The sequence below is a fragment of the Carcharhinus amblyrhynchos genome, chromosome 34 (assembly GCF_965287045.1).
Source record: "Carcharhinus amblyrhynchos chromosome 34, sCarAmb.v2.hapA, whole genome shotgun sequence".
NCBI classification, from domain to species: domain Eukaryota; kingdom Metazoa; phylum Chordata; class Chondrichthyes; order Carcharhiniformes; family Carcharhinidae; genus Carcharhinus; species Carcharhinus amblyrhynchos.
Genome location: NC_137357.1, coordinates 5,519,876 through 5,538,405, shown reverse-complemented (window position 1 = coordinate 5,538,405; position 18,530 = coordinate 5,519,876). Strand labels below are relative to the sequence as shown.

The 18,530-nt window shown below is 45.2% G+C and overlaps 1 protein-coding gene and 1 pseudogene across 1 annotated transcript in view; one reads left to right on the top strand and one right to left on the bottom strand.

Annotated features, from left to right (window-relative positions):
• Window positions 1-1,837: 1,837 nt before the first annotated feature.
• On the top strand, window positions 1,838-2,260 carry LOC145361253 (profilin-2 pseudogene; annotated as a pseudogene).
• A 6,052-nt stretch (window positions 2,261-8,312) lies between these two features.
• Window positions 8,313-18,530, bottom strand: part of polr3d (polymerase (RNA) III (DNA directed) polypeptide D) — a 33,059-nt gene continuing 22,841 nt past the window's right edge. Inside the window, exons 7-9 of the mRNA XM_080216998.1 lie at window positions 12,719-12,990; window positions 11,018-11,170; window positions 8,313-8,732 (exon numbers count right to left, since the gene is read on the bottom strand). Coding sequence (XP_080073124.1) covers window positions 8,613-8,732; window positions 11,018-11,170; window positions 12,719-12,990 — 545 coding nt within the window. The 3' untranslated portion in view covers window positions 8,313-8,612. The remainder of the gene's footprint in view (window positions 8,733-11,017; window positions 11,171-12,718; window positions 12,991-18,530) is intronic.

Sequence of the window (18,530 nt, the reverse complement as noted above, 5' to 3'; positions counted from 1 at the left end):
ACAGTTCACTATATACACTACCTGTGACAAAAATCAATTTAAACTGACGGACAGTTTTGCACAGCCAATGCACCTAACCAGAACATCTTTTTCAGACTGTGGGAGGAAACCCACACAGCGAGGATATGGAAACTCTGAACAGACAATGACCCACTTACAGGAAAATCCCACTGAAGGACCATGTTCTGGAATTTCAGTACAGGACACAACCTTTGGCAAGCTGCATGTTGGAATAATCCCTGATCCCAGATTCCTGCTCTCCTTGTACACTACAACATTGACCTAATTAAACTATCAAATGCTGAGGCTGATTCATCTTCAGTAGACCTTTGTGCTAATGGCTGCCATGTTCTCACTGTGTGTGTTGAATGTTTGGGAGCCGGGAATGTTTGCAAAGGGCCATTCTTACCCGTGTTGCCTAACTGATAGATATCTCAAACCGCAAAATTTGTTTGCAGATACCTCGAACTGATGACAAAGTACTGGCAACAGGGATTAAATATCATATAGTTTTGTAAAGGTCTGTACATTGACAGCATAGAATCCTCCAGGGCAAAAGGAGGCTATTTGGCCCATTGAGTCTTCACCAACCACAATCCCACCCACACCCTATCCCCACAACCCCATGCATTTATCCTATCTAGTCCACCTGATACTTGGGCAATTTAGCATAGCCAATCCACCGAACCTGCACATTTTTTGTTCTGTGGGAGGAAACCTGAGTATGCAGAGGAAACCATGGAAAGAACGTACAAACTCTGCACAGACAGTTACCCAAGCTGCGAATCGAATCCAGGTCCTTGGTGCTGTGAGGCAGCAATGATAGCCACTGTGCCACCATAAAATTGTTGGGACACTGGAATCACAGAATCCATACAGTGCAGAAGAAGGCCATTCAGCTCATCAAGTCTACACTGACCACAATCCCACCCCGGTTCTATCCCTATAGCCCCATGCATTTACCCTGCTAGTTCCCCCCTGACAGCTCAATTTAGCATGGCCAATCCACCTAACCAACACATCTTGAGTGTGGGAGGAAACCCACACAGATATGGGGAGAGCGTACAAAGTCTATCCAGACAGTGACCTAAGCTGGGAATCGAACCCAGGTTTCTGCTGTGCTAACCTCCTTAATGCGCTATCTCCTTAACCATCTGAGTCAATAACATTAAGGTTGGGATTAGCAATAATATCACAAAGGAACATTCCACGTGACTCTAATCTTCTTGTTAAAGATCTGTACCCACATCAGTATCCCTCCTTCAGTTCAATTCAAATCTTTTCAATTTGGGAATCTGTTGCTGGCATTAAATATGCCCAGGTCTGACATATCATCGAGAAGCAAAAGTAAACATCATCAAGTTTCCTACTGCTGCACCGACATAATGTTTTCTAGTGTCCTACACCCAAGGGTGAAACCAGAAAGACTGATGATCATCAACGATGAAGTCATGGAGGGATTTGATGGCAAATGAGCATTTTAAAATCAAACCATGGGTAGACTTGCTGCCCACATTAGATGTAGGAAATGAAAGTTTTGTCTGGTGAAATTTTAAAAATTAAATGGTTCAAAAAATATATATTGTGATGTCACAATAACCCCAGTTGTCATTATGTGACAGAGTTTAAATTAACTTTTGAGTTACATTTTCTTAACTTTATCATGCACACATGATCATTTTCATGCCCCATGCTACTTTCGTCCTTCGTAAGTGTGTTGTGCATGCCCGTAGAGCCTTTTTGAGCAACTTCTGAAACTGGAAAGGGACCACCGCAGTTGGGTCCCTCACTCCCAGTACAAGCTTGACCCCATTGGCCTTGGCCCCTGACAGCAGGGATGCTGGGCTGGGAAGAGTATGTGAGAAGCTTACTCGCGGATGGGTTATGCCAAGATGCGGCAGTGTTCGCATGCTCCTGTCCCAGGCTGCTCGCTGCCAAACACCAAGGGCTCTTCCAGCAGATGAGCCCCCAGGAAATCAAAGTCATCACCAGCAATGACCGGAAGACCTTCCTTGTCAAGGGGCTTACCATTGGTGGCATGAAGTGCTTTGTCATCAGGGATAACTTCCACGTGGCCGGGGATCACACCATGGACATCAGGATGAAGAGATGGGACAGCAACCACCCTTGCCACAGCATAGCTATTGCCCGGTCTAACAAAGTCTTCATCATGATTATGGGTAAGAGAGGAGTCCACGGAGGAACACTAAATAAAAAGGCATTTCAGATGGCTAATTACATTAGAAAGTCTGGCTGTTAGGAAAGACAACATTAAACTCACTGTGGCTACTTCTGCAGACGCAATGGAATTTCTCAAAGTCATCTCAACAACCTCTGAGGTACCACTTCTTGCAGCCGTCCTCATTGCATGACCAGCACCTGTTGGCAACTCCATGACCTGAGTACAAATCGCACCCTTTCCAAATAAAAACTCCTTACAAAAAAGTATTTGTAAAAAAATGTATACATTTTGTGCCTGTAAACTATAGAAACTCCATTTACAATACTCATTCAAACAGGAATGTTAATCACATTCCTCCAATAAACTTAAAAATGTTGGATGGTCGACTGTTCATTTCGAAAGGGTCTATAAAAGTGTTTCATGCTCCTCAGAAGACTAACAAAAGCACAGCTGGAACTACAAGAAGCAACAGTACGCTGCAGGAAAGTTCAAAGTTTATTTATTAGTCACAAACAGGCTTACATTCACATTGTAATGAAGTTACTGTGAAAATGCCCTAGTCACCACACTCCAGCACCTGTTCAGGGACACTGAGGGAGAATTCAGCACTTAACTAGCACGTCTTTTGGACTGTGGGAGGAAACGGGAGCACCCAAAGGAAACGCCATGCAGGCACAGGGAGAATGTGCAAACTCCACACAGACAGTGACCCAAGCCGGGAACTGAATCCTGGTCCCTGGCGCTGAGAGGCAGCAGTACCACCCACCATGCTGCCTCAATAAATCATTAAAAATGCCAAAGGCCAGTTCCAACTTGCAGCACAAATGAGAAATGGTCCAATTCTCCTCCAATCACACACAAAGCATCAAATTTCACATCAAAAAAGAAAATGCTGGAAAATCTCAGCAGGTCTGACAGTATCTGTAAGGAGAGAAAAGAGCTGACGTTTCGAGTCTAGATAACCTTTTGTCAAAGAGGAGAATGTGCTTTGACAAAGGGTCATCTGGACCCAAAACATCAGCTCTTTTCTCTCCTGACAAATACTGCCAGGCCTGCTGAGATTTTCCAGCATTCTCTCTTTTGGTTTCAGATTCCAGCATCCGCAGTAATTTGCTTTTATCAAACTTCACAATACAGTTACGACTGCTCAATCTTATCAAAACACACAGACTGGAGGAAAAGCAGATCACGGCTCAGGATACGCTGCACTTCCAAACGTGAGCTGGTTACCCCTGTCCCCAGGGGATCCTCACCACCCCCCTCTCCCGCTGCTTTCGCTGAGCTGGGAGTAAGTTAACTAAGGCTGCAAGTCACGCTGACAATCGGCCGTACAGAAAATCTCAGCCTGACTCAGCATGATTTCAACTGGCTGAGCTTTGATCTTCAGCACAATTTAACAGAACTATCTATTGCCGGGGCGGCACAGTGGTTAGCACTGCTGCCTCACAGCGACAGGGACCCGGGTTCAATTCCTGGCTTGGGTCACTGTCTGTGCAGAGTCTACACATTCTCCCCGTGTCTACGTGGGTTTCATCCAGGCGCTCTGGTTTCTTCCAAAAGACATGCTGGTTAGGTGCTAAATTCTCACTGACGCCGGAGTGTGGTGACCAGGGGATTTTCACAGTAACTTCATTGTGGTGTTAGTGTAAGCCTACTTGTGACACGTATAAATAATAAATAAATGGATTTCACCCAGATACAGCAGCCCAGTTCTCTTTATAAAAGAAAATTCAACCACTTGTGTGAATTAGCTTGCTCGTCACCTTAAGTGTTTAGATTGCTGAATGATTAATTATAATAGGTGTGCCTTCGTCAAGAGACTATTTATAAATGTTGTTTCCGGCACATGCAAGCATAATTCTTAACAAGTTGTTTCTCAATATTCTCATGCACTTTTAAAACTTTCAGAGAATCATAGAATCCCTGCAGTGCAAGAGGCCATTTGGCCCATTAAGTCTGCACCAACAACAATCCCACCCAGGCCTTATCCCTGTAACTCCACATATTTACTCCATTAATCCCTCTAACCTATGCATCCCAGGACACCAAGGGGCAATTTTGCATGGCCAATGCCCCTAACCTGCACGTCTTTGGGTTGTGGGAAGAAGCCAGAGCTCCCGGAGGAAACCTACGCAGACACGGGGAGAATGTGCAGACTCCAAACAGGCAGCGACCCAAGCCAGGAATCGAATCCGGGTCCCTTATGCTGTGAGGCAGCAGTGCTAACCACTGTGCCACCATGCTGCCCCTTTGATTCTGGATTTTCCCAGGAAGGATAAGGAGGGGCAATATCAATGGTATGTTTAGATAGGAGATGCAGGAGAAGACTGGAGATGTAAATGCACAAATCTCTGAAGGTGACAGAACAAGTTGAGCAATGCGCCGTGGCTCCACCAACAGTATCTTCCAAACCTCTTCCACCAAGGGCAGCAGATACCTGGGAACACCATCACCTGGCTCATAGAATCATAGAGGTTTACAGCATGGAAACAGGCCCTTTGGCCCAACTTGTCCATGCCGCCCTTTTTTAAAAACCTCTAAGTTCATCCCAATTGCCCGCAGTTGGCCCATATCCCTCTATAACCTATCTTACCCATGTAACTATCCAAATGTTTCTTAAAAAATAAAATTGTACCTGCCTCTACCACCACCTCTGGCAGCTTGTTCCAGATGCTCACCACCGTGTGTGAAAAAATTGCCCCTCTGGACACTTTTGTATCTCTCCCCTCTCACCTTAAACCTCTGCCCTCTAGTTTTAGACTCCCCTAACTTTGGGAAAAGAAACTGACGATCTACCTTGTCTATGCCCCTCATTATTTTATAGGCCTCTATAAGGTCACCCTTCAGCCTCCAACGCTCTAGAGAAAAAAGTTCCAGTCTGTTCAGCCTTTCCTTATAATTCAATCCATCAAGTCCTGGTAGCATCCGAGTGAATCTTTTCTGCACTCTTTCTAGTTTAATCATATCCTTTCCTGGATGCTCCCCCCACCCCAAGTTACACACCACCCTAACTTGGAAATATATTGGTGTCCCTTCACTGTTGCTGGATCAAAATCCTGGAACTCCCTCCCGAACAGCACTGAGAGCGTTCCCACAATACAATGGGAATGCAGCAGTTCAAGAAGACCACCTCTATCCCAAGGACAATGAGCAACAGGCATCAAATGCTGGTTTAACTGGCAACAAATCCCAGAAACAAATAAAAACAATGCTGCATAAGCATCTAGGATCCTTAGCTTTACAAGTAGGCTATCAAAGCAAGGAAGTGATGCTAAGCCTTCATAAAGTACAGGTCAAGACCTCAGCTGAAGTAGTGTATCCGACTCTGGTTACTAACCTTTCGGAAAGTTGTCAAGGCCTTGGGGCGGGTGTGGAGGAGACTGATTTAAAGGTTTCCGCTCAAAGTTAGAGGATTTTGATAAATAAGGAGTGACCTTCCGCTGCCAAGAGGGTAAAAAAACTAGAGGACACAGATTTAAGATAAATGGCAGTGAGGAGAAAGATTTTTACTGCAGCAAATTATCATAGAATCCCAGCAGTGCAGGAGGCCCATTGAGTCTGTACCGACCACAATCCCAGCCAGGCCCTATCCCCGTAACCCCACATATTTTACCCTGATAATCCCCTGACACTAAGGCCAATTCAGTATGGTCAATTAACCTAACCCAGGCACCTTTGGACTGTGGGAGGAAATCACAGCACCCGGAGAAAACCCACACAGACACAGGGGAGAACGTGCAGACTCGGCACAGCCAGTGACCCGAACCGGGAATCGAACCCGGATCCCTGGCGCTGTGAGGCAGCAGCGCTGACCACTGTGCCACCTTGAGAGCACTGCCTGAAAGGGCGATGGAAGCAGACACAATGTACTTTTCAAAGATTAAGTCATTTGAAGGGTTATGAGGAAAGAGCATTGATTTTACTCACCAAGATTAAGAAGGAAAATGATAATCTATGAACATTGCCAATCCACCTGAGTTTTCCAGGAAGCAGGAAAATTGAAGCGAATCATAGCGCAAGTCCTTGGCGGCACAGACGTTCATAGGTTTTCACAGGATAATAAATCCATTAGGCAGAGGATAGTTAAGCTTTTGGGTAGCCTCCAATATTCTAGAAACTTGACCTCACTTGTCCTGCAGACTGGTACATTTGATTGGATAACAGCTGTCGGACGATGTATTATAGTGAGAAAATCACTCCCGCATCAAATATTGTTCTCATTTATTGACCAACTGCTTTCTAAACCTATTGAACTTACAAAAACAGAACACCATCAGCTTCCTTTTGAAATCAGAAGAATGACTCCTCACCTTAAGTCCTTTATTGAGTTTTTGAACGGCGCACACCTTTTGCTTTGTGACAGCTACTCTCTTGATGTCTGTTACAACTGTCCCTAGCCCAGATAGACAGCACCTGTCTGCATTGAAAGGTACACGTTTCTGTTCAGGGATCATTTTCACCCATTTCAGTAGGTTTAAGGGTGACACGGTGGCACAGTGGTTAGCACTCTGCCTCACAGCACCAGGAACCCGGGTTCAATACCCGTCTTGGGATCACTGTCTGTGTGGAGTCAGCACCTTCTCCCCATATCTGCAATGGTTTCCTCTGGGTGCTCCAGTTTCCTCCCATAATCCAAAAGACATGCTGGTTAGGTGCTAAATTCTCCCTCAGTGTACCCGAACAGGTGCCGGAGTGTGACAACTGGGGGACTTTCACAATAACTTCACTGCAGTGTTAAGCCAACTTGTGACATTAATAAACAAACTTTAAAAATTTTGGTGAATGATAGTTGGATATATTCAACTGATTATAAAACGAAGCATGTTGTGACTTGACAGTTTTCCAAGGTGGCTCCAGATAACTGAAGACCAAGTTAAAATAAAGTCCCATCCTTTCTAAAAAAAAGTGAAGCTATATTTCCAATCCAAGATCCAAAAATAATTAAATCCAAATATTATAGCACAGCACAGAGAATATCACAGTAGGATTTTCCAAAACCCTCCGTATGATTTTAACATGTATTGCGCCAAGAATCCAGTGAAATGCTACATTCATCAGATCCTGCAAAGTCCCAGCCAACGTCAGTCTTCAATCTTACTCTTATGTTGGACAAGTAGACTTCTGCTCTATGTAATCAGAGTAAAGTTCTTTAACTCTGCAAATCGGGCTGTCAGCTCTGTCCGGCACTGGAACATTACTCGACACAAGTCTCGTTAAAGAGAGAGGGAAAGTGTGGAATACACCACGAGCAAAGATTCCCAAATCAGCACTGTTCACTTAAGATGCAAGGACTCGCGCTATGGTTCGCTTCAATTTTCCTGCTTCCTGGAAAGCACTGGACTGGGATTTCAACACAATGTCAAGTCCCAACTTCAAAAAGCACCCAGCAGTACACAGAGCTTGTGCCCTGTCGGGACAGCATTCCTTGAACTGTATAAAACTGGATTTAAGTACTGAAGGCTGCCATGGGGAATGTGTTTAAATATAACAGAGAATTAAACTTGATTTGTTAGTCACAAGTAGACTTCACACTACAATGAACTTGTGTGGAAATCCCCACACTCCAGCGCCTGTTCGGTTACACTGAGGGAGAATTTAGCAAGGCCAATAAACCTAACCTACACATTTTTGGACCCTGGGAGTAAACCAGAGCACCCAGAGAAAAAACCCATGCAGGCACAGGGAAAATGTGCAAACTCCACACAGACAGTGGCCCAAGCCAGGAATCGAACCTGGATCCCTGGTGCTGTGAAGCAGCAGTGCTAACCACTGTGCCGAGAGCTATAGGTAGTCTGTAAAGTGCCACTATCAACTGTATTGGATTAGCTTTGATTTTTTTTGTTAATATTGCTGTGCCATGGTAAATTAAAAATAAAGATCGTCTTTGAAAAGGTCCCACAAATACAGACGGATTCCCAATTTCTGAGGTAGGATATGCACAACAAGTTACATCTTTGGCTAAAAAAAACACACATTCACACAATCCCAAAATAAAAGACTCATTGGGAAGAGTAACGTCGCACATTAGAGGAATGTACCTGGTGAGTGCTGTCTGGTATCAAGTACAATCTCAGCACTTCTTCCCTCTCCTTCCCCTACCAGCTCAGAAATTACTGCTGTTTCATACAGAGCAATTTGCATGGTTTAATATCCTTTATATGGTGGACACGTCGGCAGACAATACCTTGCTGGCAATCAGCGAGTTATCAGGTAAGCCAGACCAGAACCAACCCTCATTGTGACATAAAGAGAGCCAAGAGGAGAGAGTTTCACTTCAGTTTCTTTGGCAAACTGGCCATTTGTTACTCTGCTGCACCCTCCTGCGTTTTCCAGCTCAGAGAGAACAAGTCGAGTTCACCCTGTCTCCAGCCTCTTTCTCTGCTTCTCCTGCGCTGTGATGCCTTTTAAACCCACGCACCCCAAATGCCGGCTACTGCCTCTGTTCAAGGAGTGTTTCAAAGTCGGGGGAACAGACTAACTTGTGTTTGACATGTCCCAGAACAGTCATTTCCCCGGTCCGGTTCTCTCCGATTCCAATAGAAACCAGTTCCTGAAAAGGGAAAAGGCAGCAGGAATCAAATCAGTGGATCAGTCAGGATGGATATTTCACAGATAGAGAGTTATCGTCATGGAGAGAGGAGTGAGGAGAAAGACAAATCAAAAAAGTGGCAGTGCCACAGTGCCTTTTACAATTTCACGAAGTCCCAATGCATTTCATAGCTGAGGAAGTGCTTCAAATATTAGCAGTTCAGAGAAGGTTTACCAGACTAAGATCTGGAATGGGAGGGGTATCTTATGAGGAAAGGCTGGACAAGCTAGGCTTGTATTTGCTGGAGTTAAGAGGCAGTTTTGATTGAAATATACAAGATCTCGAGGGAACTTTAAAGTTTATTTATTAGTCACAAATAGGCCTATGTTCACACTACAATGAAGTTACTGTGAAAATCCCCTAATCGTCACATTCCGGCGCCTGTTCGGGTTACACTGAGGGAGAATTTAGCACCGAACCAGCACATCTCTGGACTGTGGGAGGAAACTGGAGCACCCAGAGGAAACCCACGCAGACACGGACAGTGATCCGAGCCGGGAATCAAACCTGGGTCCCTGGCACTGTGAAGCAGCAGTGCTAACCCCTGTGCCAGGTGGGTTCAGAGAGGATGTTTTGGGGGGGGGGGTGGGGGGGTTTCCCTTCACTGTTTAATAATAAGGGGTCCTTAATAATAAGGTTTCCTTCACTGTTTAATAATAAGGGGTCGTCCATTTAAAACAGGAAAAAAATTCTTGAGGAGAGTTGGGAATTAAATTTCTCAAATGGTGGTGGGAGCAGAGCCTCTGAATATCTTTAAGGCGGAGCTAGATAGATTCTTGATAAGTAAGGGTTGTCAAGGGTAGGCAGGATTGTGGAGTCGAGGTTACAGTCAGATCTGCCAGGATCTTTTTCGATGGTAGAACAGGTTCGAGGGATGGAGCATCCTACTCTTAATTCATGTGTTCGTAACAAATGTAGTCAATTTTATAACGTAGGAAACTTGGCAACCAATTAAGCAGAGCAAGCTCCCACAAACAACAGACATTGTTTTCAATGTTAGGTTTTTGGGGTCGGACAGAGAGAAGACATGCCTCCTTTTCTTCGGGCTCTGCCACTGTTCTTTCGGCTCACGTCCAACCCTTGTTGCCTTGCACTTATATTTTGGCTTGTTGTCTTCTTGCCTCCAGGATCTTTTCCTTTTTTAAAAAATATATTCTTACTTCTGTTAGTTTTTTTTGTGCAGGGTGGTGAATGGGGAGGGATAGGTATTGGCCAGGACACTGGAGCTAACACCACTGTTCTTCTTCGAAATGTTCTGTGGGATCCTTTACATCATCTGAGACGGCAGAAGGGGCCTTGGTTTAATGCGTCATCAGAAAGACATCACCTCCAGTTGTGCAGCACTCCCTCAATATTGCAGAGGAGCATCAGTCTGGATTAGGTGCTCAAAAACTTTGAACCCCTGACTGCCCGACTCAAAGGCAGATAGAATTTGAGACTCCAATGGGGAATAGCCAAGTCGAGAGCTTGGTTAGACCACACCGAGAATACTGTGCGCAGTTTTATTCTGCTTTTCTGAGGAAGGATGTTCTTGCTCTCGAGGGAATGCAGCAAATATTTACCAGGTTGATTCCAGGGATGGCAGGACTGATGTATGAGGAGGGATTGACTCGATTAGGATTGTTAGGAGTTCAGATGAATGAGGGAGGGATCTCACAGAGACTTATAAAATTTGCACAGGACGAGACAGGGTAGATGCAGGGAGGATGTTCCCGTTGGTGGGGGAGTTCAGAACCAGGGGTCACAGTCTGAGGATTTGGGATTGACCATTGAGGAGATGAGGAGACATTTCTTCACCCAAGAGTGGTGAGCCTGTGAAATTCATTACCACAGGAAGTAGTTGATGCCAAAACATTGAATGTATCCAAGAGGCGGCTGGATATAGCACTTGGAGCGAATGGGATCAAAGGTTATGGGGAGAAAGCAGGATTCGGCTATTGACTTGGATGACCAACCATGATCGCAATGGATGGTGGGGTGAGCTCAAAAGGCCTCCTCCTATCTTCAATGTTTAAGATGAAGGTCATGAATGAGAGTTTCAGCAACAGATGAGCCGAGACAGGGGCAAAGTCAGGCCATGTTTACTGAATATTTAATCAGCAGGAATTATTAATTTTGTAACAAACCTGTTCCCACAACAACCAGACACTCCAGAATTCAGGAAATGAACTCCAACAAAGCAATGTTGCTGAGGTAAAGGTACAAACCAGGGATCGTCCCCACTGAGAACAATGTGTGGAACGTACCTGGAGAAACGAACAGGTCGTTCCCATCGTAACATCCAGGGTGACTTGCCCCAGGACAAGCTGGACTCTCCCTGACTTCCTAATCAGCAGCTTCCCAATTTGACCTTCCGTTAAATCCAGCAGCGAGCAGGAATTCTCAGCTTGCTTCAGTTCCTGCAGGACAGACACATACACGCAGGCTCGTTAGAGAACAGCCCATTAACTGTTCAGGCATTGTCACCCACACAAGCTAGCAACAGTCTCCACCAGCATCGGATATCATGTTGCATTTCTATTCCAGGGATAATCATGCGACTGGGAATAAACTCATTTGAATTATAAAGTGATGAAAGTGCTTTAAAAATGATTCATTACATTCATTCCCAGTATCTCTCATCCCTTCTCTAAATGAGTCTGTACTCACTCCCAGGTTTCTATTATTCTTATGTAAACTATCCCAAACTCCTCAATTAAATTCCAGTCCATAACTCACTCCCAGGTACCTGTTATTCTGTATATAAACCACCCCAAACTCCTCGATTAGATTCCAGTCCGTAACTCACTCCGGGGTATCTATTATTCTACATATGAACCACCCTAAACCCCTTGATGAGACTCGTCTGTAACTCACTCCCACGTACCTGTTATTCGATATGTAAACCACCCTAAAGCCCTTGATTAGATTCCAGTCTGTAACTCACTCCTGGGTATCTGTTATTCTATATAGAAACCACCCCAAACCTCTTGATTAGATTCCAGACTGTAACTCACTCCCGGGTATCTGTTATTCTGTATATAAACCACCCCGAACCCCACGATTAGATTCCAGTCTGGAACTCACTCCCAGGTATCTGTTATTCTGTATATAAACCAACTTCAGCGCTTCGGTTAGATTCCAGTCTGTAACTCACTCCCAGGTATCTATTATTCTGTATTTGAACCATGCTGAACCCGTCGGTTAGATTCCAGTCTGTAACTCACTCCTGGGTATCTGTTATTCTATATATAAACCACTCCAAACCCCTCAATTAGATTCCAGACTGTAATTCACCACCAGGTATGTTATTCTAAATATAAACCACCCGGATCCCTCGATTAGATTCCAGTTTGTAACTCACTTCTGGGTATCTGTTATTCCGTATATAAACCACCTGAACACTTTGGTTAGATTCTAGTCTGTAACTCACCCCTGGGTACCTATTATTCTACATATAAATAACCCCGAACCCCTTGATTAGATTCCAGTCCGTAACTCACTCCCGGGTATCTGTTATTCTACATATAAACCACCCTGGACCCCTCGAATAGATTCCAGTCTGTCACTCACTCCCGGGAATCTGTAATTCTATATATAAACCACCCCAAACCCCTTGATTTGATTCCAGATTTTAACTCACTTCTGGGTATCTGTTATTCTGCATTTAAATCACTCAAATCTCTCAATTAGATTCCAGCCTGTAATTTACTTCTGGGTATCTGTTGTTCTATATGTACATGACTTGAACCCCTCAACTAGATACCAGCACGTAACTCACTCATGTTAATTGACATATAAACCATCCAGAATCTTTTGATTACATTCCAGCCTGTGAATTCTAAACACTGGTTACTTTTATCAGGACTGTGATTGGTATATTTCCAAACCTCAGTAACTGGGTCATTTGCCTAGTTTTGGAAATTGTGGTGAGCTGAGGTTGACGGGAGTGACTCCCTAATACGGACCTGAGTCTTCTCCTGCTTCATTAACACGGTCTGGCCATCCTCAGTCTGAATCTCAGCTTTTATTGGCTTCTCATCGCGAGTGGGAGCCTGGCCAGGCAGCGTGTCAGGGAGTTGCAGGAACAGCAGCTCGTCATCTTTGCACACACTCAGTTCCTGCAGCAGCTCAGATACCGAGACGTCCTTGGCAACGGTCGGGACCTTCTTCACCGCGCTTGCTTTGTGTGATATCGGAGTCTCTTTGGCAAAGCCTTCATCTCCAGGTTCATCCTTAACTGAAAGTAGAGCAACAGATGCCAGTAACTATACGTTACAGAAATTAATGTATAGACAATGGATAAAGTGCAGGCACTGCTTCAGTCGTCTCAGTGGTATATGGAGCCCATTAGATGCAGCCGCAGAATTAGGCCATTTGGCCCACCAAGTCTGCTCCAGCTTGGATCCTCAATTTTTCAACCTCATTCTCCCGCCTTTTCCCAGTAACTTTTGGCCCCCTTACCAATCAAGAACCTATCTATCTCTGTCTTGGATACACTCAATGCCCCAGCCTCCTTTTGCGGCAATGAATCCCACAGGTTCACCAAACCCTCTGGCTGAAGAAATTCCTCCTCATCTCAGTTCTAAAGGGTTGTCTCTTTACTCTAAGAACTCGACTCGGATCCTAGTCTCTCCGACTAATGGAAACATCTTCCCGACATCCACTCTATCCAGGCTTCTCAGAATTCTATAACTTTCAATGAGATCTGCCCTCATCCTGGTAAAATGTTAGAATCTGTCATTAAGGAGGAAATTGCGAGGCATCTTGAAGGGAATTGCTTGATAGAGCAGACGCAGCACAGTTTCATTAAAGGGAAGTCGTGTCTGACAAATTTACTGGAGTTCTATGAGGATGTGTCTAGGGCGGTGGATAGAGGAGAGCCGGTGGATGTGGTCTTTCTGGATTTTCAGAAGGCGTTTGACAAAGTACCTCACAAGAGGTTATTGCAGAAGGTCGAGGGACATGGAGTTGGGGGTAGGGTGTTAGCGTGGATAGAGGATTGGTTGTCAAATAGGAGGCAGAGAGTGGGGGTCAACGGGTGCTATTCGGATTGGCGGATGGTGACTCGCGGAGTGCCCCAGGGGTCGGTGCTGGGGCCTCAGCTTTTTACCATTTATACAGATGATCTGGAGGAGGGAACCGAGTGTAGGGTGTCGAAATTTGCTGATGACACCAAGATAGGGGGAACGGCAAATTGTGCGGAGGGTGTGGAGAGTCTGCAGAAGGATCTAGATAGGCTGGGCGAATGGGCCAGGAAATGGCAAATGGAATTTAATGTTGGCAAGTGTGAGGTGGTCCACTTTGGTAGGAAGAATGGTAGGAAGGACTATTACTTACGGGGTGAAAAACTGCAGCAGGCGACGGTGCAGAGGGACCTCGGGGTCCTTGTGCATGAGTCGCAAAAACCCAGCTTGCAGGTGCAGCAGGTGGTCAGGAAGGCGAATGGGATGCTGGCCTTCATAGCGAGGGGGATTGAATATAAAAGTAGGGAGGTCTTGCTGCAGCTGTATAGGGCATGGGTGAGGCCGCAGCTGGAGTACTGTGTGCAGTTTTGGGCGCCGCACCTGCGCAAAGATATTTTGGCCTTGGAGGGAGTGCAGAGGAGGTTTACTAGGCTGATACCGGAGTTGAGGGGGTTGAGCTATGAGGAGAGGCTGAATAAACTGGGCTTGTACTCGTTAGAGTTTAGAAGAATGAGGGGAGATCTCATTGAGACTTATAAGATGATGAATGGGATGGATAGGATAGAGGTGGAGAGACTCTTCCCGCTCAAAAAAGACAGTAGGACTAGGGGGCACAGCCTCAACATAAAAGGGGGGCGGTTTAGAACGGAGTTGAGGAGGAACTTCTTCACTCAAAGGGTGGTGAATCTCTGGAATTCTCTGCCCGTTGAAGTGGTGGAGGCTGCCTCGCTAAATATTTTTAAGACGTGGGTTGATGGGTTTTTGATAAGAGAGGGGATTAAGGGTTATGGGGAGAAAGCGGGAAAGTGGAACTAGCAGCGACAGATCAGCCATGATCTTATTGAATAGCGGGGCAGGCTCGAAGGGCTAGATGGCCTACTCCTGCTCCTATTTCTTATGTTCTTATGTTGTCAGAGTGCAGACCCAGAGTCTTCAAACACTCTTTATATATCAAGCCTGTTATTTCTGCGATCATTCTTGTGTTTCTCCTCTGGACCCTCTCCAAGGCCAGCACATCGTTTCATAGACACAGGGCCCAAAATTGCTCGCAATATTCCAACTGTGGTCTGACCTGGCCCTTATGAAGCCTCAGCAGTACATCCTTATTCTTGTATTCTCATTCTCTTGTAGAAACTAGAGGCAAGAGTAGGCCATTTGGCCCTTCGAGCCTGCTCCACCATTTATTTTGATCATGGTTGATCATCAAATTCAATATCCTGACACACCCCCCCTTTCCACTCCCTGCGCCCCCTGCCCCACCATATTCCTTGATCCCTTTAGCCCCAAGAAGTATACCTAATTTCTTCTTGAAATCACACAATGTTTTGGCCTCAACTACTTGCTGTGGTAGCAAATTCCACACATTGTGGGTGAAGAAAGTTCACCTCACCTCAGTTCTAAAAGACATCGCCCTTACTCTCTAACTATGACTCCTAGTTCTGGACTCCCCCACCATCAGGAACATTCTTTCTGAATCTACCCTGTCTAATCCTGTTAGAATTTTATAAGTTTCTATGAGATCCCCTTCACTTTCTAAACTCCAGTGAATATAATCCCAGCTGATTTAGTCTCTCCTCATAGGAAGACCTGCCATCCCAGGAATCAGCCTGGTAAACCTTGGCTGCACAAGGACATCCCTCCTCAGATAAGGACACCAAAACTGCACACAGGTGTGGCCTCACCAAGACCCTATACAATTGCAGCGAAACATCCCTATCTTTTCACTATGAAGGCCAACATACCGTGTACCTTCTTTACTGCCTGCTGTACCTGCGCGCTTACTTTCAGCAACTGATGCACAAGGACTCCAAGGTCTCACTGAGTATCCACCTCCCTCAATTTACACCCATTCAAGTAATAATCTGTCTTCCTATTATTGCTAACAATGTGATAATCTCACGTTTATCCACATTATACTGCATCTGCCATGCACATGCCCACACACTCAGTCTGTCCAAATCACGCTGAAGCATCTCTGCATCCTCCTCACAGCTCATCCTCCTGCCCAACTTTGTATCATTTGCAAATTTGGAGATAATGCATTCAGCTCCCTCTTCCAAATCATTAGTATATAATGAGAACAGTTGGGTCCTACTACAGATCCCTGTGGAATCCCACTCGTCACTGACTGCCAATCATAAAACGCCCAATAATGCCAACTCTTTGCTTCCTATCTGCTAACCAGCTTTCTATCCATCTCAAGACATTATCTGCAATCCCACGTGCTTTAACTTTCTATAGTAGTCTGTTATGTGAGACTCTCAAAATCAGTGCTAACATTGCATTTGCTTTCCTTACTACCAATTTGCAAGTTAACCTTCAGAGAATCCTGAAATGGGACTCCCAAGTCCATTTGTACTTCCGATTTCTGAATTCTCTCCCCATTTAGAAAATAGGAGAGAGAGAAATAGAAACATACAAGACAGGAGCATGATGAGGCCATTTGGCCCTTCGAGCCTGCTCCGCTATTCATTATAATCATGGCTGATCATCCAACTCAATAGCTTAATCCTGCTTTCTCCCCGTTCACCTCAAGTGCTATATCCAGCCGCCTCTTGAATACATTCAATGTTTTGCCATCAACTACTTCCTGAGGTAATGAATTCCACAGGCTCACCACTCTATGGGTGAAGAAATTGCTCGCTCCTAAATTGCCTACCCCGAATCCTCAGACAGTGACCCCTGGTTCTGGATTCCCCCACCATCGGGAACATCCTCCCTGCATCTACACTGTCTAGTCCTGTTAGAATTTTATAAATCGCTATGAGCTCCCTGCATTCATCTGAACTCCAGCAAAAACAATCCTAACTGAGTCAATCTCTCCTCATACATCAGCCTGTAATCCCTGGAATCAGCCTGGTAAACCTTTGCTGCACTCCCTCGAGACCAAGAACACCTTTCCTCAGAAAAGGAGGCCAAAACTGCACACAATACTCTAGGTGTGGTCTTAGCAAGACTCTGTATAATTGCAACAACACATCCCTGTTTCTGTACTCAAGATCTCTCACAATAAAGGCCAACATACCATTTGTCTTCTTTACCGCCTGCTGCACTTGCATGCTTACTTCAGCAACTAGTGCACAAGGACACCCAGAAAATAATGAGAGGCATAGATCAACTAGATAGTCAATATCTTTTCCCAAAGGTAGGGGAGTCTTAAACTCGAGGGCATAGGTTTAAGGTGAGAGGGGTGAAATACAAAAGTGTCCAGAAGGGCAATTTTTTCACACAAAGGATGGTGAGTGTCTGGAACAAGCAGCCAGAGGTAGTAGTAGAGGTGGGTACAATTTTGTCTTTTAAAAAGCATTTAGACAGTTACATGGGTAAGCTGGGTATAGAGAGATAGGGGCCAAATGCAGGCAATTGGGACCAGCTTAGGCATTTGAAAAAAAGGACAAGTTGGGCTGAAGGGCCTGTTTCCAGGCTGTATACATCTATGACTCTATGATTGGCTGTGCTAAATTGACCCTAGTGTCGGGGGGATTAGCAGGGTAAATATGTAGGGTTACGGGAACAGGGCTTGGGTGGGATTGTGGATGGTGCAAACTCAATGGGCCGAATGGTCTCCTTCTGGAGAGATTCTATGATTCAATGTGGTTGTAGTTATTTGTGCTGAAACACGAGAGGGAGCACTTCCAGCACATGCTCAGATGCAATCTCACTGATACAGGAGTTAGTCTTGCATCTGGTGCATTCTCCACTCCGAAAGACTGTGCTTCAAAATGAAGACCAGGGCAGCAAAACCGTGACCGAGTAAGAGCAGAAGATACCAATGAGAAAGCAGTGCCAGTCCCAGCAACAATAACTGCTTCCCTAGCTTCCAAATCCAGTTGATTTTTTAATGAATGCGCCAGCTACATCGCGTACATTTCTGCCAAAGAACAGTACCCAAATTAGCTAGTCCAAAAGTTTATTGCTGTGTTATTTAAGTATTACTTCCTTAAACAAAATATTCAATAAAAACTCATCAGCCAGTGTGGGGCTTGAGACCATGACCCAAGGCTGAGGTTCATTGACCTCAAACTGGTTGGTGCAGGTTCCATGGGCCAAATAGCCTCCCTCTGAACTGTAAGGATTCTATTACATGTTGTAAGTAGGTAAAGTGCTTCAGAGAGCCAGCACAGACGCAATGGGCCAAATAGCCCCCTTATGGCACACTCACATTTATCAATCCGAGTACAGATTGCAAAAGCAGAGAGGTCATGATGGAGTTGTATGGAAATTTGGTGAGGCCACAGCTGGAACACTGTGTGGCGTTCTAGTCCCTACATTATAGGAAGGATGTGATCGCATTGGAGGGGGTGCAGAGGAGATTTACCAGAATGCTGCCTGGGATGGAACATTTAAGTTATGAACAGAGGTTGAATAAGCTTAGATTGTTTTTGTTGGAGCAGAGAAGACTGAGGGGTGAACTGATTGAGGTGTACAAATTATGAGGGCATGGACAGAGAACAGCTGTTCCCCTTAGTTGAAGGGTCAGTTACGAGCAGACACAAGGTAAAAGTGAGGGGTGGGAGGTTTAGTGGGGGGGGGTGTGATGGTCTGGAATGTACTGCCTGGGAGGGTGGTGGTGATGGGATGCCTCACATCCTTT